We start from the raw sequence: 26,230 nt of genomic DNA, 5'->3' as shown, positions 1-26,230 counted from the left end.
GGTCAGGTCTGGGTGTGTTACAAACATGGATAATTTTGCTTTGCACTTTAGTGAGACAGGGGTTTGCACTTCTACTAAAGGAGTCATTTTGATTTTTAAAATCAGAGCTGGAAAAATATATATTAAGGTGATCTAATCTATCTCGCTATCCTAATGTTATCCAGACCTAAACAGTCTTTGACAGATACAAACAGAAAGTCTTTTAAAAACAAATTGGGTTGCATCCAAGCTTACCATCTTTCATAACTGACTGATAAAACCTCATATCTCCTGCTGCAATAGTATAGAATCATAGAATCATAGAGTTGGAAGAGATCACAAGGGCCATCGAGTCCAACCCCCTGCCAAGCAGGAAACACCATCAGAGCACTCCTGACATATGGTTGTCAAGCCTCTGCTTAAAGACCTCCAAAGAAGGAGACTCCACCACACTCCTTGGCAGCAAATTCCACTGTCGAACAGCTCTTACTGTCAGGAAGTTCTTCCTAATGTTTAGGTGGAATCTTCTTTCTTGTAGTTTGGATCCATTGCTCCGTGTCCGCTTCCCTGGAGCAGCAGAAAACAACCTTTCTCCCTCCTCTATGTGACATCCTTTTATATATTTGAACATGGCTATCATATCACCCCTTAACCTCCTCTTCTCCAGGCTAAACATGCCCAGCTCCCTTAGGCGTTCCTCATAAGGCATCGTTTCCAGGCCTTTGACCATTTTGGTTGCCCTCCTCTGGACACGTTCCAGTTTGTCAGTGTCCTTCTTGAACTGTGGTGCCCAGAACTGGACACAGTACTCCAGGTGAGGTCTGACCAGAGCAGAATACAGTGGCACTATTACTTCCCTTGATCTAGATGCTATACTCCTATTGATGCAGCCCAGAATTGCATTGGCTTTTTAGCTGCCGCGTCACACTGTTGGCTCATGTCAAGTTTGTGGTCAACCAAGACTCCTAGATCCTTTTCACATGTACTGCTCTCAAGCCAGGTGTCTCCCATCTTGTATTTGTGCCTCTCATTTTTTTTGCCCAAGTGCAATACTTTAGTAAATGGAAAAAGTGTTTTGTTTTGTTTTTATTTCAGTGTTATTGTGGGCTTATAATAACTTTTTTTTTTTAAAGGAAGGCTAAGCTAAAAAACTGTTTTGGCACAAATTAACCGATTAAGAAATGATTCCAACCAGAAAGGCTGCATGTGTTTTTAAAGATTCATTAAAAAAAATTGTACTAAAACACACCAAGCAGTCCTGGAGAAATATTTTAATAATAGTTTTTAAACTATAGTTGAAAAGGTGTTTTAGTGTGAATTAAAAGAGTAATTAAAAATAAGCATGCTATTAAAGTAGCACTGACCAGAAAGGGTAATAGTGAAGGTATGTGAAAAGAATAGATACATGATGATAGGTACACCCACCTGGTATATCACTGTACAGCTTTTGAAAAATACAGAAGAATAGTACTAAGGTGATCTACCCCTGTGGAGATTGTGCTAGTATAGTCTGAACAAAAGACAGACTCACCATAGGGAGAACCAGGAGGACAATGATTTGATAACATCACGCAGATGACCCATAAATTGTAAGTGAGCAAAGCATGAAAATTCCAGAGGAAATTCTAGTGTAGAAGAGCACTAAAAGTGTTGTTAATTTTTATGTTGTTATTTTTATGTTAATTTTTATTGTTACTTTTGCTTTGTTAATTACAAGGTAAGTTGTTGATCCTTAGTTATGTGGCCAAGGAGATTCATGTAAACTTCCATTTTAATTGTTTGCAGTTCTGTTTCACACAATGAACTGTTAACATTCTTTTTGATGCAGGCTGCCAGGAGATTTCCTAGAAAATGTGAAGACCTGCTCACAGGCCCCTGCACAGCCACTCTGGATGGAAATTGAAGAATCACAGAGAGTAAGTTGCCACAAATGAGTATTGCTTCTTGGAATGTCTTACCATTGCTCTCACCATAAATGGAAAGGATCTCAAGACTTAACTCAGACAAACCCAGAGTCTTGGGTAGATGCTTGCTGTACAGGGTTACACATTTATCTAGTTTGAAGGGAGTTGTTGCTCAGCACTAGTGATGTTGCTGTTGGCTATTTGCAGTATGGTAGCGCTGCAGAGAGCTTGCTGGGGAGACCATGCATTAAAAAGAAAGGGACTCAAAAATAACTTAAACAAGGTTTTAATTACAAAAAACAAAAACTCCTTATACACTAAATACATTAACAACAAACCAGACCCAACCCCCAACCCAACCCCCAGGGTAATGGGAGAGCTAGGTGCTGCTCCTTATATACTACATGCAAATGCTGACACACCTTTAATCAATGCAACTCAGCAGCACCTGCTATGTTTCACAGCTGTAAAGCTGGGTCTCGTTATCTTGCTCTGGCCCTTGCTCTGGCCCCTTAAAGACATACACATTAGGTGGAACAATGATGAACCTTTACATTTAAAGAAACCATTCAACATTTCCCCTGCGGTTCATCATTGTGGAACAAAAACATAAAGCATACTTTGTACATGTTTTTCATGTGTAACCTTTGGAAGTGCTTTTGTAAAAATGTCCGCAATTTGATTATCACCTGGGACATATTCAAATACAATCATTTCGTCAGCAATTAATTTCTTTACAAACTGCAAACGTAATCTTAAGACTCTAGTGCGCTGCGTATTGGTTTCTGAACATAGGATAGTGAGTCCACTCTGGGAATCAAGGTAAACTTTTACTGGTAGTGTTACTTGCATCTGTAGGTCTTCAAATACTTGCAGATACCATTCAACATTACGAGTGGCCTGAACGCATGCACATAATTCACTCTCGGTTGTGGAGAGACAAATAATGGTTTGTGTCTGGGACTTCCATTCAAATGGACAACCGTTATAACAAAACACCATACCAGACACACCCCTGCAATTATTTTGTTCCACTGCATGAGATGCATCGCAGAAAATTTCAAAACCTTTGTCAATACTTGACGTAAACTGCAACCTATAATGTTTGGTATGTTTAAGGTACATTACCACTCTCTTAAGAGCAGAGAAACATTGTGTAGTGGGCTTTTCCACAAATTTTGCCAGAAAGTGAAAAGCATAAGTTATATCTGGTCTTGAGATTCTTTGAATGAAATTTAGCTTGCCTATGGCAGAACGATACAGAGTTTTGTTAGGAAATGGCTTATCTTCACCTGTAAAGGTGAAACCACACACCATAGGCGTTTCCTTCCCATTTGCACTTTCTAAATGTAGCATTTCAACAAGATCATCTATTTTTGCAGTCTGATGAACCAGAAAAGATCCATTTTTGCCTTTCTCAATTTGCATGGATAAGTAATTTTTAGCTATGCCTAATTCCACCACATCAAATTTCTTCTGTAACTGTGATACTACCTGTTCATATTCCTGTTTAGTTTTTGTAGAAATTAACACGTCATCTACATACACACATATTTTTGTTACAGAGTTTGCCCTTTCCTTTATAAACACACAATGGTCTGCCTTTCCTTGTGAAAAACCAATATCCAGCAATTCTTTTGCTAAAGTTTGGTGCCAATTCCTTCCACTTTGGTGCAGACCATAAAGGGATTTATTTAATTTGCATACCAAACCTTCAGCAGCGTCTATGCCTTCAGGAACACGCATAAAAATTTGTTCTTTTAAATCTGCAAACAAATATGCAGTTTTTATATCTAGGTGATAAACAGAATGTCCATGTTGTGATGCATCTTTTAACAAAAGTTTAACTGTTTCATATTTTACACTTGGTGAATAACACAAATCATAATCTTCGCCTGGAATTTGCTGAAAACCCCTAGCAACTAATCTTGCTTTGTACCTTACAACTTCATTTTTGTCATTCATTTTAACTCTATAAACCCATTTTGAATCAATAAGTCTCATATCTGGGGTTTGTGGTACAAGAGACCAAGTGTTATGCTCTTTTAAAGAAGTTATCTCAGAGTTCATAGCTTTATACCAATTTGCAGCTTGGTGCTTAGGTAAATTCTGAACGTCACTGTAGCTTTTTGGCTCAAAAACCACCTTACTGGCATACACAGTATTAAAATGTTCATCTGCAAATCGTTGTGGCTTCTGCCTCTTTCTATGTGAACGTCTTAGTCCAGCAGGAGAGTCAGACTCCTCAGACTTAATGGGACTAAGTGAATCACTAGTTTCAGGTTGTAAATCATCATTGTCAGATTGAAGAGATGCCTGTAGGCTAAGCTCACGGTCAGAAAACTCAAGAGAATCTAACCTCCCCTCGGGTGCCTGTGACTTTAAATCATCAATCAAATTATCAGATTCAACAGGCTTTTTGTCTTTTCCCATTAATTCAGAAGCACCATTTCCTACTGCTGCTGCTGCTTCCTCTTCTTCCTCAGTACTATCTATACCATCAGTATCTTGGAAAACAGCAACTTCATTCCAATTTACAGTTTGTATCATGCTTCTGGTAATATGAAATTTGCCAGTTGCTGGTATGTAAATTCTGTATGCCCCCTGCTGGTAGCCCATTAATTTTCCCTGAACACTACGCTCACCCAATTTTTGCTTAGCGGGATAATGCATAATTACATCTGAACCCCAAATGCGTAGGTATTTCAGATTAGGGCGTTTTTTAAACAGCTTCTCATAGGGGGTGACATCTAAACCAGAATGATAACTGCGATTTCTGACATAACACAACGCATTAAGCGCTTCAGCCCAAAAATCTTTGGGCAGATTAGCATCGTGCAGATACGTTTTAACCCCTGCCTACAGGTCACGCTGCACAACTTCAACAAGCCTATTTTGCCAGGGACTTCGGGGGCAGGATAACGCATGAGTAGTCCCCTGCGCTTCCAGGAATTTCTCAAAATCCTCAGAAACAAATTCCCCGCCCAGGTCAGAAAACAGGTTCTTAATTGGTTTGTTAAAGTGTGTTTTTACCCAGTTGCAAAAAACTTTGTACTTCTCAAATGCTTGTGACTTTTCAGCTATTGCATAAGTCCAACAATATCTACTATACTGGTCTATGAGGGTGAGCCAGTACTTAGAACCTCCTAATGATGGTGGGAGTGGCCCAACTAAATCACAATGTACGCGTTCAAATGGCTCAGTTACTTTCCTATCTGAGCACCTACCCTTGCGTGCAACCTTAATCTTATTCTTGCAACAGGATAAACATTGCATAAAGAATTTACATGGTTTTAAGTTGAGGCCATTAACAATATTCTTTGTCTTAATTACATCAGCAAAATTCAAGTGTCCCAGAATTCTGTGCGCCTCATGGACACACCCAGAATGTGGCCTTACATTCCTCAACCCCTGGCTTGACTGTGCTGCTCTGCAATTTATAGGCAATTGGGAGTAGGTACGAAAATACAGTCTATATAAACCACCAGAGTCCCGGGCATACAATAGACGTTTGTTCCCCTCAAAAAACTCACACATTGAATTTAAGAAACGCACACTTATGCCTTGACGAGCAAAACACCTTACTGATAATAAATTGTCCACTGACGGGCAGTAAATGCAGTTTGCTATTGTTATGTTTAAAGAGTCAAGTTTAACCGTACCTCTGCCAAGTGACTGCAAGACTTGTGAATTGGCTAAATGTACATTACCAATTTCCTCTTCGAAAGAAATAAACAAACTTCGATCGTTGCAAATGTGGTGAGAGGCTCCTGAGTCCACAATAAAAGAATTCCACTTGGCACCTTTAATTCTTTTACGATCTGTAGTCCGAGCGTGAAAAGCTCGCGGCTCGTTTCTGTCTTTACAATATGATGTTGGCTGCTGAGATGACAACCGTGACTGACGAACAGAAACAGGCTTGGGAGTGCTTTGCTTTCTTTTGGCTCTGCAGTCCTTTGCAAAATGTCCTTGCTTATTGCAGAACCAACAACGCTTTGCAGGTTTAAATGCAGTCGCATCACCACAAGTTTGCATATGGTGTTCCTCATTACTTCTGGAAATAGGAGTGCTTATGGCACAAGCCTCCCTTCTATCCAACTCGCCCATTAATCTTGCCGTCACCCCTTCCACAGTTAATTGTGCTGGTGGGACGGCAGATATCTGGCTAGCTATACCATCAAAGTCCTCATTAAGGGAACAAAGAATGATAAAAACATACTGAATATCAGGTATGTCCATGTCCCTTCGAATTAATTCGCCGCGTATTGCCTCTAGACGTCTCAAGTGTGCTGCCAAATCACCACCAGGCTGCAACTTCGTCTGGTACAGCTGCTTGAAAAACATCAATGCAGACGCTGACTCTTTTCTAACATGCACTGCTGCAAGACTGTCCCACATTTCTTTGGCAGTTTTCTTATTCCTTATATAGACTACTTGCTGGTCGCTGACTGCCAAATTAATTATCGCCCTGGCTTTTGCATCTCCTTTCGACCAAGCATTAGTTACAGGGTCAGGAGGGTCTTCAGTTACATAGGTCCATACTTCCCTAGAGGTCAAAAGCGCCTCCACCCGAAAAGACCATAAACTATAGTTCTCATCTGTTAGCTGTGGGAAGACCAGAGCCTTCTCAGCTTCAGGAACTCGGTCAACCATTCTGGAAATCTTCCAGATCCACAAAAACTACACTAACAGGAGAAGGAGTTTTCAAACCTTTCTCAGAGTCCAAAAATATGCAGTCATCCACTCAGCAGCTGGGCCCATAACCAAAGATGTTGGCTATTTGCAGTATGGTAGCGCTGCAGAGAGCTTGCTGGGGAGACCATGCATTAAAAAGAAAGGGACTCAAAAATAACTTAAACAAGGTTTTAATTACAAAAAACAAAAACTCCTTATACACTAAATACATTAACAACAAACCAGACCCAACCACCAACCCAACCCCCAGGGTAATGGGAGAGCTAGGTGCTGCTCCTTATATACTACATGCAAATGCTGACACACCTTTAATCAATGCAACTCAGCAGCACCTGCTATGTTTCACAGCTGTAAAGCTGGGTCTCGTTATCTTGCTCTGGCCCTTGCTCTGGCCCCTTAAAGACATACACATTAGGTGGAACAATGATGAACCTTTACATTTAAAGAAACCATTCAACAGTTGCAGGCACTATCCAGTACCGCCTGTGATACTCACACAATTACAACACTCATAGTAGCTGTTTTTGAGCTAAATGGGAGAAAAATAACATTTTGCCAGTAACAAGATATTACACTTTTGTGTATTGGAGAAAAGCAGCACCTGTGTCATAGAAGTGTATGTTGAAGAAAGACTTAAGATTTATTGGGCTATAAAATGATGATAGTCCCTTGCTGTCTTCAGCAGCAGTTTGGCGAGGAGGCTGATTTGCCTAGTCCTTTGTGTGGGATGTTGACATCTTTGGTGACAGATCCATTGGCTTCAGGTGACATTGGATCTTTGGCAGAAAGGGTAAGTGTGGAATTCACAAGTGGTAAGAAAAATAATGAAGTTTTCTTCCTTTTATTCCAGAGAACATGTGTGCTGAATTAAAGCTGTTAGTAATATTGAAACTAAATTGACTTCACACCAAGCAGCACTTTAGACTTTGAGCCCTGTTTCAAAAATGGAAAGTCATCTCAAAAACTGACCTGACCACCCCATCCCATAGCACACACCTCTGATTTTCACAAAATAACTTTTTACCTACTGATATCTGGAGCTAGCTCTAATTTTGTGTTGTTGGGACAGGTGCTGTGTATATTTCTTTTTCTAGAAAACAGAGCATGATCCATAGTCTTATCTTTCATTACCTTGGTAGCCTTTCTCTGAACTCTAGTTTTGAGGCCTGCCATGATATACTTTAATACTAAGGACCCAATGTGCGGTGTGACTCATTATCCCAGCAGCCTCCCACTGTTCTGTTTCTCTCTGTCTACAAATTGGAATACAGTATAAGCAAAAGCACCAAGAATACTGTGGCTTCCAGCTGGTAGACATGCATTTGCTGTCACATCAAAGTGTGGATGGGACTTGTTGCCTTTTTGTTGCTGTAAGCATGTAGGAATTTGTGTAGGTGTAGAGTTATGGTGCTGAAAATATGAACAAGTCCCCTGCTCAGTTTAAGAAGAGTGCATGACCAGAAATCTTATGAATTGGACATTGTGGCTAATGCCTTTGGGGTGGAGTCAGTTGTGCTCTCGCTTGCCCTATTTGTTAAAGGGGTTTTGTGAAATCAAGCTGTTTCTTTATTATGCAAACTGCAGTAGCATTTTGTTGGCAATTGGAGGGGAGGAACTGAGGACTGTATGGGTGGGTGTTGATAAAGCGTGCCCTGTCCTTGTGTCTTGAAAAAGACCCCTGTTAAATTGGGCATATACTAGTGGACATGAATGTGGGGGGAAAGAAAGCCATGTTAGATGTAGGAGCTGGAAGACAGCAAGCTGCACAAGGCAAGCACACTGTCTTAATCTCATCCTCCTATTTAAAGAGCATTTGCTATCCAATTGATTGAAGGGAAGATGTTGTTTGTCATGTTGTAGTGAAGAGGAGCCTTTTCTCCTACCTCCATAGTCATATATGAGCCAGATGCTGACAGTTTAAATGGGTGTTTTTGCCATGGCAAGTCATAGAAGCAAAGCCAACGCTGAAAGTTTGGAGAGACATATGGCCCATCAGCCTCATTTTCAAGGGAAAACGGGACTCCGGCATTGGCACCAGAAAAATGAAAAGCCCATCAGGTTTCCTGTGGGATGCACAGACTACACAGTCTGTGTTCAGTTACAAAACGGGCACCGGTGGAGCTAACAGGGACGTGATTAGCTGTAGGGAAGTTTAGTATTAATACTAACAAAAAGACATTAGCTGCTCAGTATCTAAGAAAGCAGGTACTATTTTGAATAATACTGTTCTGGGGTTATGATAGTTTGCATTAGTAGAGATAGTTTCACACACCCACCCTTTCTTGAGGTATACACTAACATCAGAAGATGTCTGGAAATGCTTACTTAACATGTAAAGGACCACACACAGCATTTTCTGAGCTTCCTTGAGGCTGCAGTTCGGAATCTCAATAAAGGTACATTTTCAAGGAACAGTTTTTAGGATTCTGACAAAAATCCTGAAAACCATATGCCTCCCTGAATTAGTTTGCAGGGGGATTAGACAACATTGTGTCAAGCAAGTGTTATGCACTTTGCAGTGTATTTTCAGTCACATTTCTTATCACCAAAGTCTTGGAAGTTCAGCTGGAACTCGCTGGAACTCTGTTCCGGTACCTCTCAGGCGGGTGCCACTGCCATTATAAGAGAACAAAAGAGGCATTCATGGTGAGTTCTGGCACCTTTTACCCCTAGAAAAATAGCACTGGATGTCACCAATCAAAATTGGTTGCATAAGTCTTTATCTCTGACCATTGTTGCCATAAATCAGGCTCTAATTCCTGTTTTAACTAAAAAAATCAGTGATACTGTGAATGCTGATAAAGGAGATGTAGCAAAAGGAAATAATTTAAAGGCAAAAATATATCTGATCTTACATTTAATGGAAAGATCTGATCCTAGTTGTGGAGCTTTCAGGAGAAAAGGAAAAGCCCATGATGGTAGCCAAGACAGCTAAACTGTCAAAAAAGGACAACGTAATGGAAAGTTTTATGCTGATAGAGCTAACTTCTCAACTTCTCAACTCAAACTGAAGCAAGATTTTAAACATGATCTGCAGGAAAAGTGAAAATCGGCCTTAAAACCTATAGAAACTTCATTGGATTAGACAGAATCACAATCCTGGATGTTGCTGCAATAGCAAATGAAACAACTAAAATGGGAATTGAGCATTATAAAAGAATTTAAAAGCTGTCTGACTGAGCTAAAGATATCCAGCTTTGTAAATGTCAGACAATGCTTTGCACCATTTAAATGTTAAAATAAGAGGTTTGGAAGAGACTCTGAAAAAGTCTGATACTAAATCCTTCATTTTATATTGATTAATCAAATAATGCCTGCCTGCCATTACTGACACTGACAATGCTTATCATTCTGGTGCTAGTTTGCAGTCCAGCAACAACAGACTGAAAGACATCTTGGTAAAATTTTCACATCTTTCAGCTAAAGAAATCATTTTGAACGTGATCAGAGATAAAGAAGGTCTGGAATGGGAGGGCACCAATATTCTAATCTATGTCCAGCTACACACAGTTGGAAACAGGCTTTGAAAAAATATACAGATCAGTGGCAGAAAGCAGGAATCCAGTATTGCTGTGGTTTCCCCTTTCAGTTAATAGTTAGAATCAATCGTGTCACTCATCTTATCACAAATAATAATGAAGCACATAACATACTTTATTTACCCAGCCTATCATCAGCATCCCAGCAGGGAGATCAAAGCTCAGATGATCTTGTTGGTGGCAAGGAAAGAAAATAGGTATAGAAGAGGAGAATTCCCTGGATGCCAACATCCAGGTTTGGGGCAAGTACTCTGGTGAGATAACCCTAGCAGAGATTTAAAAGCACAAAATATGCAGCAAGGTAAAGCATGGCTGTTAGACCTTTAAAATATGCCCTTCTAAGTTCCTTCCAAAGTTCCCCTCTTCCCCTAACATCAAAAAATACCATATTTTTTTTCAAAGTTTAAAGAATTGGCCACCATACAGGGGGATAGTTTTGTGAATAGAGTCTGTTAAGGTTTCTTGTTATACTTATTCCTAACTATCTTAGCTTCGTGTGACAGAGTCTAATGCCTGTGAGTTCTGTGGATGAGTTTTTGTTGCTGGGTGGTACATTGAAGCATAAAGCTTCAGATTTTGAGAAGTTAACCCGCAGGCCTGATAGTATTGTGAAGTTGTTAAGCTCTTGAAGTCTTGCTACTCCCATGTTCAGCGGGTCAGGTGTCATAATCATTAAATCATCAGTGAAGAGTCCAATCATATAGTCCCCCCCCCCAGTTTGGACTCCCTTGATGTCTGGTGTTCTAGGGCATATAACTAATGGTCCTAAAGCTAGGATGAACAAAAAGAAAGAGTGGACAGCCTCTCTTCATTCTATTTAGACTAATGAAAAATTCCTTCTTTACAATGAGATAATGTGTCTCTACCACATTGTATTTGCAAATTACCCTTTCCTAGGCCAAAGAGTTGTTTTTCCATCTACCCAAGTGCAAATACGGGAGCTTGTACCTTGTTGAAAGATAATTGCTTTTCTATTAGATGTGAAAAGGATCAGACAAAGAAGAAGAAGAAAAACCTTTATCTGAGTCTAGTGCCTTTTATACAGAAATCACAATTACTTCCCATGTTGGGTTATTTACTGCAAATGGAGCTTGCTTACCGTAACAGCCACCACCTGACTCCATCATCTCAACATTTGTTTGATTGTACTGGAGTTTATTTAAAAAAAACCTCAGAAGCAGATTTTCCTTTTCTGAATGATGCTGAAGAAGGCCAAAGATTCACATCAGTAAGAAGACTCATCACTCTTTCCTTCCTCTGTTTATAGTTGATGGAACTAGATACCCTTCTATTTTCCCTTCGTTTTGTGGGAACAGCCTCCATCATTGGGTTGTTCCATCCTTGGAATGAAGAAGCTGAAAGTACACGTATGCCAAGAAACCATACTCCTCCAATGAAAGAGATAGGTGTCAGCTACACTGCCTTGTGGATTACCAACCTTTTGGTTCCAAAGATGGTTGGACAGCACTTTGTATGCCTCCTTCTGGCAACTCCTGCAGTCAAGCTGTTGCCAAACGTATTGCGCTGCTTTCCTTTGGACTACATCAGCGAGTCTGAGAGGGGGGTCTTGTTGTTTGAGTAGACCAGGGCCTCTATACACAGCCCAGGCTTGTGCCCCAGGGAGGTCACTTTGTTGCTGCTAATGCAGTGGCTTGACTTCACCCCCTGAATGCACACTCCATTGTCTCTCAAGACAGATGGATGCCAACAACAACTAGGCAGAAGCAGTCACTCCTTTCTCCCATATTTTTGTGGAACCTCTGAAAAGCATTGGTGTACATTCTTGGTGATGCCAACTTATCTTCATTATTTTTCTGCGGTGAAGGCGACTCCTTAAAAAGGAAAAAATGGCCAGTTTACACCTTAAATAAGTCAATAATAAATAATAATGCTTGCTCCAGACTGTCCTGCTTTAGGCAGCAGGTGTGTGTGATGTGTGGAGGAGGAATGGTATATTTTTTTTAAAAAAACACCTGTGCGTGGAATGCTAACATGCCAGTGAAAAGTGTTCAGTACTTTCCATTAGAAATGTTATTTTTCTATACGCATACAGAGAGGTTCCCCCTTATTGCTGGCATCCGTCTGTCTTGGGAGACAATGGAAGAGTGTGCCTTCGGGGGTAAAGTCAAACTGTTGGAGAGTTACAGCACCAGCTGTGGTTGTAGAGAAGAGAGAGACGTATTTTACTGCTGCTGAGGTAGATGAAGGCGTTTGATTTTGCTTCTACAGGTGCAGCATGGCATTTTTTATCTGCACTCCTCCCAGCAGTCATTCCTCTTCTGGTCCTCATGGGGGTTATTGACCTCCCCTGAAACAGGAAGTACAACAGTCCTAGAAAAATATTAGTTCTGAAACAGGCATAAGATGGCCAAAGGATTCAAAATAAATCTCTCTTAAAAGTGGCAATGGGAAGAGATTGCACCCACCATTTGGGTTTGGGGACTAAGCTGTAGTACAGGCATAGGCAAACTCGGCCCTCCAGATGTTTTGGGACTACAATTCCCATCACCCCTGACCACTGGTTCTATTAGCTAGGGGGAAGCAGGATGAAAGAACCAAGGAAGAAGCTGCAGGGCAGGAGTGGGGAACTCGTGGTCCTCTAGAGTTGCTGGACCCCAAACTCCCATTAGCCCTAGCCAGTAAGAGATTATGGGAGCTGAAGTCCACCAACAACTACAGGGCCACAGGCTCCCCACCACTACTGAAAGATAAAGAGCAAGAAATTGTAAGATACTGGAAGTGATCCTGGATATAACTGGAATGTGAATGCAAATTACTTAGAACATTTTAGAAGAAGTCTGTTTTAGGGATAAGGATAGGAAATGCACCTCAGGTGATATGTTTGCTAAAGAAGCCTTTCTTTTCCATGACAACTTTCCTTATGACTGTTCGTTAACATTCTCAAAAAGAGTTTGATTTCATCTACATGGTTAGCTGCGGGTGGCGGACGCGGGTGGTGCTGTGGGTTAAACCACAGCGCCTAGGACTTGCTGATCAGAAGGTCGGCGGTTCGAATCCCCACGACGGGGTGAGCTCCTGTTGCTTGGTCCCTGCTCCTGCCAACCTAGCAGTTTGAAAGCACGTCAAAGTGCAAGTAGATAAATAGGTACCGTTCCGGTGGGAAGGTAAACGGCGTTTCCGTGTGCTGCTCTGGTTCGCTAGAAGCGGCTTAGTCATGCTGGCCACATGACCCAGAAGCTGTACACCGGCTCCCTCGGCCAATAATGCAAGATGAGCGCTGCAACCCCAGAGTCGGCCACAACTGGACCTAATGGTCAGGGGTCCCTTTACCTTTACCTAGTTAGCTACAGAGCATTTAATGTGTTGCAATTGCATAACAACTTTGCATACTGTGAAAAGCATGTTCAAGGCTGTGTAAAATTGTTGGTGGGGGGATGGTTGCACATAGACTAGGTACAGCATTTGTACCTGTTGTTCTGGCAGGATTTTGTTCCTTTTTGAATTGCTTTGTGGAACATATTTCTTAAAAGCATTGTAGAGAATTAAAACTTTCAAATGTCACAAGGAGTCATTTGGTGTATCAAACGCACTGCAAAGTAACAGACTCTCAGACAGGAGAGAAATAATAAGGAGGCTAGTATGTAGACATAATTTAATTTGCATTAAAAAACATCTTCATCACACCAATCAATTTTGTTTTCTCCAAGGCTGTGTGTTCTACCTTTCCAGAAACCACATCGCTCAGCTCAGCAGAATCGTAAGTGTGCATGTTGGACCCTACCATAAGGCAAGATGAGGTGGTCTACTTTAAGTATAATGGATGAGCAACAAACAGCTTGTTTTTAGGAGGGCACTGTATCATACTACACTTTGTAATCATGTTTCTAATCAGCAAAACATGAGCATAATCTCCCACACAGAAGGTTTAAAGAATCAATTTCAAATAGGTCAGTCTAGAAAGTAATATGAAACTGAAAATGACTTATATAGCATATGCTCTAGGAACAGTTGGTTTCTTGCACTGTTTCAAGGACTGTCTGAAGCTGGGATATAGGCACAAGCCTGTTCCTGGATTAGCCCTAATTGTAAGGAAAAATAGAAAGAATATGCCTTGCTTCCCAAATCCCTGACTGTAATCCTCTCCAGTGTACAGTTGCTGTTAATACCAGATGCATAGTGGTGAAATCAAATTAAAGCACCATGTTCAGGATGAGATGCATTATTAAACTTATGCATATGCTTCTGTGGCGCAACAAACGACAGGAAACAAATGTTCCAAATTAAGTATTTTGACATATGAGGTGTTTTAATGTGCTTGGCTCTTCAGAGATTCTACAACAGCCTCCCAGGAACAAGCTTTAGTCCCAGTGTGTGGCGAGCTAATCCCAACTGTTAGGGAGAAGTCAGATGAAAACTTGTTTGAAATCCTGCTTCAAAGGTCAGGAACTACTGCAGTTGTCACAGTTTTGACAAGAATGTGATTTGTGCCTCACTGTTGGAACTCCTTTGTAAGATTTATGCTGTGGAAAAACTTTCCTGCCATATCGGGTTATGTGGCCATATAGAGAATTTCACCTTTAAGTAGATTCCCTTCCTTCCCATGTCCATCCCTCACCTTTAGCAGATTTCTTACAGCTGCTGTCTAGATTGACGCAGAGCTAGAATTCAGCTGCAGAAGACACTGTCAGTGTATTGTGACCACATACACTGTGGGTGTTGTGAATACTAAAAAGGGGATCACTTTTAGACCCAAGTAGGATGCCTTTCCTCCACTACTGAGTAACCATGCTTAGCCCCACATATTTGAATTTAGGACTAAGGGTTCCCAGGCAGTTGGTTGCTATACTGTAGTTGCCTGTTGGTATAGAAATTAAGGGACACAAAGTGTGCAGCTAGCCCATTCACCCTTCTTCATGTTCTCTGGACAGTCCCAATATGCGCTCTAAATCTGCACAGTCCCACTTGGGTAACATCTAAAGCTAGATAGGTTAATGTGCCCTCTAGCCCCATGCACACATCCAGGTTCCTGCTCATTTCTCTCTTGAGCGCTGCAGTAGTGTCACTTTGGGATTTCTCACTGCACACAGCTGGAGTAGAAAAAAAGCCTGTATTCTAATTTGTTTATTTAACAAATTTATAAACCAGAGTCTGAATCCATCCAAGTGGTGTGGGGTATTTATCTGCTCTAACTTTTGTTAAGTTTTCCCATTCTTCTTAGTATGCATGTATTCTACTCAGTTCCCAAGCACATCTTGGCCACTCCTTTTTGCTTCCCTTCTAGCCTTTGATTCAGAAAATCAAATTATGTAGAAAGTGTTCCTCTGGTGGGAGTAAACTTCTACTGGGCAGGTACTGTTAATGCCTTGTTTGTCCAGAAGATGGCCGTCTTATTGACTTCTGCCACCCCAGTCTTTAGGAATGAAGTACTAGAGCCTCATGCCTGTGGGCTCTTTGGGGGAAAGCTCTGGAGTGGCAGATGGTGTTGAGACATGTGGTCTCCAAGCCATAGACTATCTGCTCAACACCAGCTCCATCCAACACTGTGACTTAGCCACTGTTCTATTCTCTGGGGTAGCAGACTTCCTCCAGGGATTCTTTTGATACTGGCAGACTTCCCCAGCAGTTTAGGGCAGAGCTTTCCAAACTTGTTGGTGACACACTTTTAAAGTCATGCATCATTTCACAACACAGTCATTCAGTTTTACTAGCAAACCAGAAGTTAAACTAACCCCTTTCCAGCCCTGGAGGGGTGTGGGGAGCGTTTACGCATCACACCTGCACATTGCAGCCAACACACTAAATGTGTCACGACACACAGTTTGGAAATCTCTGACTTAGGGGCTCAGTGGTAGTTGTCCAGTGGCCTGCCAAACGTCTGTCACTAAGTGACATAGCTTTTTGAACTTGTCTCTAAAAAGACATGGAGAAATGAAATGCACTACCTACTTCCTGACTAGAATCTCAGTAACTGACAACACAAGAAGGCAACTATACCAACATGGGCTGCAGTACTTGACACCTCCTGTCCAGTGCTTAAGTTTGCTGCTTGGTCTCCACAACTTCCCTTGGCAGGGGGAGTTCCTCCCCTTTTGCTCCTGTTAGGCACAGTCCAAGCAAGGGTGAGGTCATAGTGGGTGGACCCTCACAACTTGTTCTGGAGTCTTTGCCCCCCCCCCCAGTGATGGTAATACAAGACACGTCCAGGTGGGGAACACCCTCCAGTGGCCCTCACATAAACACTGCATGGTCTCCCGCAGAGAGAAAGCTGCACATAATTGTTCCTATATTCCTGGCAGTATTAGTGTTTCACACTTTTTACTACCCTGTTCCCAGGTGGCCACAGTAAAATAGGTGCAGTCTACAATATAAAGTGGCAGGGTGGTTCAGTGTTGCACACCCTGCTACACCTTGCTGTTCTTTGGAGATTCTGCTGCCTTATCTGAAAACCACAACTGCTTCCATCAACTTTCCCAACTCTCCCCAATGGCTGTTTCTCCACTTTGCTTTTGTCTCCTTATCACCACCCCCTCCAAAACTTGTTAACTTGGAACGGGCTTGTTGAAGTTGGTGGTATGAAATTATCCCACAGGCATAAGAACAGCACAATGTCCTCTCTCCACACAGGTTTCTTGTCTCATCCAGCTGCCTGTTACAGCACATCCTTTGGAATCTGGTTCTTCTAGGGCTCCCTGCATTCATTGCACTGCTTGCAGTGTCCTTCTTAGTGCTACCGTTCAACCAACAACCTGCCTGGGCTGAATCCAAGGGATGCTCTTGGCCTCAGTTGCAACTGCAGTACCTACAGCCACCACCTACTTAACACCATTCCCTTTCCTAGTTTGTGGAGAGAAAAGGAAGCTGCTAAGAAGTCCTGATGCAAGACAGATAAAAGAACCTGTAAAAAATAAATGGAGTGAACCACTTTTAAGTTTAATCTTCGTGTGGACACAACATTCACATTTTTTTTTTTTTTTGCCAAGTCTGTGGGACATTCAGACAGCTGATTGCTCCCACCTAATAGATGATAAACACTCTGTTGACCGGGATCTAACATTCCAGTATTTTTGTGACTTGTGAAAAAAAGTAGACTATTGTCCATTTTCAAATATTGCATTTTTAGGCATCTTTAAGAGAAGCCTCTTCAGCCTAATAAAAATCACGTTCAGGAAAAGCAAAAGGAGGTCTTCTTTCATATAAACAAAAGTGCAGGTGAGGAGTTTGGCTAAAGGCAATGGGGCTGGTTTCTAGAACAGGCAGGCCCATTTAACCACAGTACACAAACCACAAACAATTTTGAAGGTGTGTTAGGAGGCATCTGCACAGGCATGGAATGCTTTTACCATGCATCCTGAGAATGTTTGAATTTCTGAAAATCTCAAATCCCTTCTAAAATGTAGCCCTCCTTGTTGTAAGGATGGCATGAATAGCTATGCAGTGTCTCCCATTCATGAGGTGCCTGGCCCCTCTCCTCTGCAGCCTCCAGTCATATTCCTATCCACTTGTTAGCCTTCTAAGGAGTGCCTACCCTCAGGAATTAGCTCACCCTAGACTTGCCTTACCCTGACCATTGCAATTATTTTGCAGCTGCTGCAGATTTGAACTACAAATGATGCAGCAAACACATGATTCCCCAAATTTGCATTTGCCAGATAGGGAAGGAACAATCAGCAGGAGGGGTGCTTGATTGATACACACACCCAAGCTTCACCCCTCGCTACTTTGGCAGGAGTCAGTAAGCTTCAAGACCAGAAATTAGTCCAGAAATTATAGAGCTTGAAGGCTTCTTATCTAAAGCCTCTCTCCACCCCCTTCCATCACAGAAAGAAGAACAGTAGCAAAACATATTATAAAAGGGGTTCCAGTATGGTTAAGACCACCGGGGGCGGGGGGGAATCCATCCAAACTCAGTAAATTCCTTTTAGAGGCAGCATCCAACACTTCAAAAAAAAAAAAAAAAAAAAAAGCAAGGAACACTTTCATCTACACTACAAAAATATTTTTGCTTGAAAAGCTGTGCCTCTACCCCAACTATCCCTGAAATAGGTACTGGAGTACCTAGAAGGCCAGTTACAGAGATAACAGTCTGGCTTTCTTTTGTCATATGTTTCCAGTGATACTCATATTAAGTCAAAAGGGGGGGGGGGAAACATTGAGAACAGAACAACAACAACTGAATAGCAGGTAACTTGTAAAATAAATTAGGAGCTGGTTATGAACACACAACCTGAGGTCCTGGTGGGCTGTTTCAACAAGCATGCCTATCACACTTCTTGAAGAGTTACCACATCTGCAGAATTTCTGTTGAAAAAATCATGTTCAAAAAAGTTGGATGGTAACAATAAGAACAGAACTAGATAGATGCAACCCAAATAGGTACATGTTTCTTGAGAAGCACATGAGGGTGGGGGTGGGGGAGAAAATCCACAAAATAGGGAGTTGAGCTGAATAAAGGCAACTCCTGGCTGAAAGGTACCATATTCTGAGAAGGCTTTGCTGATTCTAGCACCATTGTGAACAGATAATTACAATTTCCTTGAAAGCCTTCACATGTTTTGCAGTTTCCCAAAACAATCTGTTCCAGGAAAGATAACCAGAAAACTACCATAAATCTACCACACATACCCTTTAGAAAAAGTCAGGTCTTGTAGATCAGGTAGCTTATTCACAGGTTTATTCCAAGTGGTGGCATTTATTGTACAGATCCTCAGGACCATGGAAAAAGACCAAATCAACACAGGATTCCAAGGGTGGGATTTTGGGGTGGGATGGGGGGGAAGAGAATAAGATCAAATAATGACAGAACGTAATTCCGATGGCTTATAAACACTAACAGGATAATAAATTCAGACTCTTTTCTCTCCATGCCAGCATTTAAGTACCTATATCTCAACCCATCCAAGCAACCCCAGGACTATGCAGGAGACTAAAAAAAGAGGGATGATTAAGAGACCTTTGGATCATATTCCTCCCTTCTGTTTATAAAGAGAGTCAACATCGCTATACTCCCAAGAACCAATTAGTAAAGGAGAGCAACAGAGGCAGGTTAATTTAGGACACTTCTATGGTGCAAATATTCAGCTATCTCCAACAGTTGTTTTTTTCACAAACAACAGGTGCCACTGCCTTTGGATGGTGGAAGCTGTACAGCCATTTAAAACTACCTCTCATAACTTGTTGATATCTCCCCACCACCACACATTTTTTCATAAAACTTGCTGAGCAAAAGTACATTTCCGCATTCATTTTAAAGTGGGAGCTGTTGCTCAGAAGTTATAACAGCCCAAATGAAAACCAGAGAGAGAGAAACCAACTTAATACAGAATTTCAACCACCCAGAAGAAAAATAACTGAGCACCATCTATTTTAATAGTGGGGTGAAATATTCAGCTACGGAGAGGGTTTGGCTTTCCACATTTTCTCTTTTGGCATTCCTCATTGCCACCTTCAGCAGATCACCTTCTGTCCAAGGTTACCTTTATTCCTCTGCTAGCAAAAGGACAATGGTGCCAAGTCTATGTGGCTTCCTCTTCAGTCTCAGGGAGAACCCAGGGAGGTAAAATGCTACAAAAAATGAGAAAGGCCCCTAAGGTTCTGACTGAGACACTGACTTCGTGCTATCCCTTCCATCTAACCTGCAGGATCAGTCTACACCAGGTCACACTTAGGAGTGACCTCTATAATCCTAAGGACCAGAAACAAGATGATCTTTTTAAAAAATAATAATGAAGGGGCAAGAAGCAACAGAACATCAAATGTGGTTACAAATCCTCATACTGGATGCAACGTCCCAGTTTTAAAAATAGTAAAATAATTGACAGTAAGAACTCAAAACCACCTTCGCCTTCCAGCTGAAAATGGGTGAGGGGCATGGCCATCAGAATTTATCTTGCAGCTTGGGAAAATACCCAGACTCAAAAAGGGGGGTTTTGCACTCCCAACTGTGCAACAGAGTCTCTCTCCTTCAGAGGATAATACACTTCCTTTTGGAAGATTTCTTCTTGCGCCCATTGCTGATCTTTTCCTTGTGTTTTCGGATTTCTCGCACCAGGGTGTAGAAAGCATCCTCCACTCCCTTTTTAAGACGAACGAGTATATCAAATGAAAGGAAGAAAAGACACAAACGGAAGACATCATTAGATTTCCCATTTAAATATTAGAGGTGTCGGGGGTATTGGATTTTTATGCCGGTGATGTTTTTTTTCTATCCATTGCTAGTGGGCAGAAATAATATTACTTGGGGGCGGGGAGGTCGTCACGCTATTCCTGCCTGCGGGATCCTTTCTCTCCCGATAAGCCCTTTCCTTCATATCAGTAAACCATTCATTCACATCTGCCTTCACGGTCAGAAAGGTTTTTTGGCAACTGGACACCAGCAGTAGAACGATGCCATGCTGATAACCGTCTTATCATTAAGCTGACGCAGCACAAACTAAGAGGGCAGGCATTAATGACATGGCAGTTCACAAATAAGAATGGTTACCTTGTACCAATGCCATTCCTACTCCAAGTCATATAGGAGAAGAGCAACTGTGCTGGCTTATAGTGTGAATCCCGTTGTTTGGCATTTTGCTTTTCGTCTACATGCTGATGAACAGAAGATTTAGGCTGGAAACGCATGACTTGGGGGAGAGGGCGTGTGGATGCAGCCGTTACACTTGGGCAAGATTCAGCTGCAATTTATTACAAAACCCGTTTGGGACACTGTCTTGAGCTATAGCTACGAAGATCAAAGACCTTCCACTTTCTCCCACATGCACAGTAAATACCATACCTGTCTGGTTTTGGCAGAGGTCTCTACAAAGGGGATTCCGTAGCTTCTAGCAAGGTCCTGGGCTTGTTTTGTATCCACCGTCCGGGAAGGCAGATCACATTTATTGCCAACAAGCACCATCGGAACATCATCGGAGTCCTTCACACGGTTGATCTGCTCCCTGGAATTACAAAGGCAACGAGTCACAAACAGGGAACAACTGTCTAGATCAGCAGCTCCCAAACTTGATTCTGGTTTGGTACCGTATTTTTCGCTCCATAAGGCGCACCTACTTTTTTTGGGGGGGGGGGAATTCAAGAAAAAAAATATGTGGCTCTTGGGGGCTTTTGCGGGAGGTGGGGGAAGTGAGAGAGCCTTGCTCTGTCCCTTCCCCCACCTCCCGCAAAAGCCAGGGATAGCCGTGCGAAGCCTCCCCAGGGCAGCGGGATGAAGGCTCCCGGCTGCCCTGCAGAGAATTCGCGGGCTACCCCAGAGCTGCTCAGGAGCTTGTCGGGGCTGGCGGGGGAAACACGGGTTTCCCCCACCGCCAGCCCCAAAGAGCAGGTCGGGGAGTAGCAGAAAGGCTGCGTGCAGCCTTCCCGCTGCTCCCCAGGGCTGGCGGTGGGGGAAGCCTGGCTTTCCCCCACTCCCAGCCCCAAAGAGGTCAGGGCTGGCAGGGAAAGCCCAGGTTCCCCCCCCCCCAGCCCCAGGGACCACACATTCGCTCCATAAGACGCACAGACATTTCCCCTTAGATTTTAAGAGGAAAAAAGTGCGTCTTACGGAGCGAAAAATACGGTAAAATATATTTGAGATTATTGGTGTTAATGAAGTATACACCAGAGGTTCAGTTTGTCCTGTGTTTTATCTGTGTGCAAAGCAACTGAGGTCCACATTAGATGTGACATACAGATGTATGCATGAGAACATAAGAAAAGCGCCACTACATCAGGCCAATGGCCTATCTAGTCCAGCATCCTGTTCTCACATTGGCCAGCCAGATGCCCGTGGGAAGTGCGCAAGCAGGACCTGAGCACAAGAACACTCTCCCATTTTTTTTGGTCTAACCCAAAAAAGGCTTAGAAAGTTCCCAAGTTTGAGTAGAGATATGGTGCGGTGGGGTAGCTTAATCCCGTTCCCTTTTGCTGCTTTAAATGTCACAACTAGCTGCTTTCCTCTGGTGGGGGAGAAAAGCAGTCAACAAAAGCTATTCCAAGGAAGAGAATAGAACAAAAAAGGACTCAACTGCACCTGCCATTACCTGACCTAAAGTTACTGACTTGTTTTGCTTTGGTTGGTTGGCTTTTTTTTAACAAACACAAACACACACACACACACACACACACACACACACACACACACACAGTAATATGTAACCATGTGCCAGTGTAGTTTGCCCTTCAGAGACAGCCATTCTACACTTAAAAATTAGATATAGCACATCCATACACATACTTGGGAGTGGTTTGCTGCTGAAGTATGCATTCATACTTCTTTTAGAAAGAGACTTTAGAGAAGTCTAGAGATGTGAAGGCCTGGCAAAAACCCAGAAAAATTAAAAGAAAACATTGGTGTTTGCTGATTTTTCTGAAGTTTGTTTTGCTTTAAAAAAAATAAAAATTACAAAATATTTTCTTTTAGACTAAGGAACAGAATATTGAATACCCAGATGTTCATATATTTACTCCCCCAAAATTATTTCTAAAATTGTGTAACCGGGAGACTTTTATGTATGACTACAGCAGATCATTACAGTTCCTGTACACTGAGGACAAGCAAGCCCTGAGTTGTACACTGAGTACAACTTTCAAATGCAAGAGAATGAGGAAGGATTCAATACTGTCTTTGTGGCTTCCCCCTTGTTGGCATACTTGGTGACTCTGTTTCTGCTCTCGCTAGGCCTCAAAGGACTGGGAGTGGGAGAAAATACAGAGCAAGAGCTACATAATTTTGTTGACATCCAATTCACACTGCTACAGATTTGTAGCAGAAGCAAGGGCAGAAGCATCAGTGATGATACCACTGCTTCTACATTTGACTAGATGACAACACAAGCAGCACACTTAGGGCTTGATGCTGAAAAGGTACTTTCCAGTGTTGCAGAGGACAGAGTATATTCAGGTACTTAGCCCAGGAAAATGGGATTCTTCCAAGCATATCATTCCTGCCACATGGTGACAAAGATCTTTGCACAATGCAGCCTCTGACTCCTCTTCTTACCTACTTCAGATTCTTCCACCTTCTGCTGCAACTCTTGCCCGTCTGCCCATTGTGATGGGGCTAGCCCAAAAGGGGCTTTGCAGGCCCTGCCAATTGGCAATGCCTGCAAAGCTCCATTGCGCAGTGCTTCCCAGCTAGTTGTCAGGTGCTTGGGAATCACAGCACTCTGCAAGGCCTGTGCTTGGCACCTCGCAAACAATAAGCTTAGGGCTTGAAGTTTCTGAAGTACCCAAACTCCAGCTGGTTCTCAGGCAACTGGCATGTGGTGCGAGAGATGTCAGGAGCTGATGGATGGGGTGTCCCACCCACATGACAAAGGTGGCTTGCAGAGGTAGGGGGAGATGGGGACTAGGTCAAAACGGTTCCCCACCCCTGCTATACAGGAAGGAAAACAGATGGAGGACAGAGAGAAGCCAGCTGCCCACACACCTGTAGTGGTGAACATCTTCGAAAGACTTTGTGTTGTTGATTGCAAAGACACAGAGGAAGCCTTCTCCTGTCCTCATGTACTGGTCACGCATAGCACTGTACTCCTCTTGCCCAGCTGTGTCCAAGATATCCAAGAGACACGTCTCTCCATCAATTACCACTTGCTTCCGGTATGAATCCTGGGGTTCAGAAGCACCAAGAGGAGCAAGAGTGAAAGAAAAGATGTTAACAAGTGACACAGGAAACATGGGTGTAAAGCGCAGCAAGAGAAAGCCAGCAAGGAGGCAGTTGGAAACGACTGATTCAAGCCAAAATTCAGGAAAGAAATGGACCAAATCTTGGACATGAGAAAAAGATTGTAGCTGCCTCTATAAAGAATGGAGAGCTACAGAGGGAGACAAAGCGATGGGAAGAGGACTAGTGTTTTAGAAGCCCAGAAATGAGATGTTATAGTCCAAAGCATTGGAGATGGCAGGCAGGTCAAGAATATAAGGACTTGGAAAAGGCATACAAATGGGGCCATGCAGAAGTTGCTGCCAACATTACAAAGTTCACATACCTCTATAGTGGGATCATACTCGTCCACAAAGTGATTCTGAATCAACTGTATAGTCAATGCACTCTTCCCAACACCACCAGCACCCACCACCACCAGTTTGTATTCTGTCATCTCTGCTGGGTTCCAGAGCAAGCTGAACAAAGAAAAAAGAAAGTAGAATCAATTTCTAGCAGAAGACACAGTGTCAGTTCCCCGCTGCGCTACCAAGAGTTTGCATGAGTTTTGGCCACATCTTCCTAGATATTTGCTCCTAGCCAGATTGCTACGTCCATTCTATTTGCAGGAAATCCTTTCAACACTTTCCCCAAAAGCAGCAATCTGAATTGGACAGTCTAACTAGAATTCTTGCTTTTTCTAGGTAGATGAATGTCAGGTCACTTTATCATGAAGCTGGGATTGGTGTTGACTCCTTCTCATACAGCTGCTAGAGAAATCGCAGACAGCAGGACTTCAAGTGTCAGCATGCTTATGGCTGCCAGCTTTTACCACCACTACCCTGCAACCAAAAATCAACAACAACAACAACAACAACAACCCTGGACACCTGGATGGGGCCACAAAGGAACTGGAAGAGGAGCTACACAGCTCAAAAAATATATGGTGGATCAGAGGATTCAACTTTGCAGGTTTTTACTGTTTATTTATACAGCATCAACTAAGCACACAACACTTTTAGCAAAGTGTCTCTGTCTCAAAAAGCTTACAAAATAAAAACTGAGAAAGGAGAGGAAATGGAAGTGGGGAGGCATATGCATTTGTTTCAGTTACATGTAATCAGACCTGGTTACTACAGCAGGATGTGGGAACTAAAGGGTTGCAGGAAAGGCTTCTCAAGGGTCGTGGATTATGGGTGGTGTCTGGTGGAATTGAGAGCTGAGACTCTGGTCACTTGACAGAACACAGCTTTGCTTGCTGCCTGCCTGCCCCAGTACTTCCTGCAACTTAATGATACAGCATTTGCCTTGCACGCAAAGGGTCCTGGGTTCAATCACTGGCATCTCCAGGTAGAACCCTGTCTGAAGCCTTTGAGAGCTGCTGCCAGTCAATGCTGATAGCTGTAAACCAGACAGAACAGAAGCCAGCTTCCTATGTGCTTAGGCAGCTGATCCACACCAGCCATGCAGGATCCCTGCCCATCCTCACAACGACTGTTGCTCGTTTCAACAGAAGTTCGAGAAGTAGCAGGTTCAGTTCAAACCTTTGGACCCACTTTCCCATTTCAGCGGTCCACCAGGGAAGGTACGTCCGGCTAGAGGCCTACATCCTGAGATTTCTACTCCTTGCTACAAGTCCACACACACACACACCCCGCCCGCCCGCGCGCAGTATTATAGGGTGCATTTGCTGGCCTCACTGCCAAGCAACCCCAGTTCTGTGGAACGACACCCAACCCACCCAATCACTCCATGCAAGCAAAAGATTCCTCCGTCAGATGCGGCCCACCTGGGGGAAGAAGCAGGAAGGGATCGCGGACGCTGGCCAAGAAAGAGGGGGGATGCGGGCACAAACCACGCACGTGGGAAACCTGGGACGAGGCAGAAGGCTGGGCTGCCCGGGAGAAAAGAGGCGGCGGCGGCGGCGGCGGGGATGGGTGGAGCCAGTCCCGGGCTCCCTCGGTCGGTATTGCAACACGCCTCGCGCAGCTGCCAGCCCTCTTTCTGCCCTCGTCCTCCCGCAGGCAGGCAGGCAGGCATCTGCCCTCCCGGAGCCCTACCCCGGCTGCGCGCGCAGAAGCAGCCACCTTGCCATGTTTATGCACCGCTTTTGCGAAGCAGGTGCCCCACCCTGGCGCAACCCCACAATGGCTGCGCGCCTCCAGGGGCCGCGGACCCAGCGCCAGCCCGGCGGCCCTTACAGAAGGGAAGCCCCCCCCCCCCCGCCGCGCCCTGCCCTCTCGCCCTCCGCTGCCCTTCCAAGCGCCCCCCCCACACGCCCTGCATCCCCTGGGGGGGGCTGCTGTCAATCACCCGCCCCCTCGCCTCTTGGCACTCACCCGCCCTACGGGGAGGGGGAAGACGGGCTCGGGGTCTCAGGCACCCCCCATGCGGGAGGGAAGGGGGGCCAGCGGCGGCGGCGGCGCGCGCTCTCAGGGCCCTGGGCCGGCAGCGGAAAACCCCTCCCTCCGCAGCCTGACAGCTCCCCTCCGCGCCCCGCCGGGCTGAGCCGCCCGGCCAATAAGAGCGCGCCGCCGCCC

The 26,230-nt window shown here is 43.6% G+C and overlaps 2 protein-coding genes across 9 annotated transcripts in view; one reads left to right on the top strand and one right to left on the bottom strand.

The window, feature by feature from the left end:
• Positions 1 to 19,282, top strand: part of KASH5 (KASH domain containing 5) — a 30,603-nt gene extending 11,321 nt beyond the window's left edge. For 3 of the 8 annotated variants that reach the window (XM_081836169.1, XM_081836168.1, XM_081836170.1), the window contains exons 12-16: positions 1,808 to 1,895; positions 7,261 to 7,368; positions 13,786 to 13,835; positions 14,406 to 14,516; positions 16,703 to 19,282. In XM_081836169.1, coding sequence (XP_081692295.1) covers positions 1,808 to 1,895; positions 7,261 to 7,368; positions 13,786 to 13,835; positions 14,406 to 14,516; positions 16,703 to 16,898 — 553 coding nt within the window. In that variant the 3' untranslated portion in view covers positions 16,899 to 19,282. The remainder of the gene's footprint in view (positions 1 to 1,807; positions 1,896 to 7,260; positions 7,369 to 13,785; positions 13,836 to 14,405; positions 14,517 to 16,702) is intronic. The other 5 variants (XM_081836171.1, XM_081836172.1, XM_081836175.1 and 2 more) reach the window with 5 other exon arrangements.
• LOC309327102 (GTPase KRas) lies at positions 18,733 to 26,191 on the bottom strand. Its single transcript, XM_081836179.1, has 5 exons — positions 26,030 to 26,191; positions 24,037 to 24,169; positions 23,478 to 23,656; positions 20,850 to 21,009; positions 18,733 to 20,150 (listed from the first exon to the last, which is right to left on the bottom strand). Exons 2-5 carry the CDS (start codon positions 24,145 to 24,147, stop codon positions 20,040 to 20,042), a joined length of 561 nt encoding a protein of 186 aa, XP_081692305.1. The 5' UTR covers positions 24,148 to 24,169; positions 26,030 to 26,191; the 3' UTR covers positions 18,733 to 20,039.
• Between the last annotated feature and the right edge of the window lie 39 nt (positions 26,192 to 26,230).

This window comes from Podarcis erhardii (genome assembly GCF_964252035.2).
Source record: "Podarcis erhardii genome assembly, chromosome: 13".
Lineage (NCBI taxonomy): Eukaryota > Metazoa > Chordata > Lepidosauria > Squamata > Lacertidae > Podarcis > Podarcis erhardii.
This window is presented reverse-complemented; position numbering and strand designations above follow the sequence as displayed.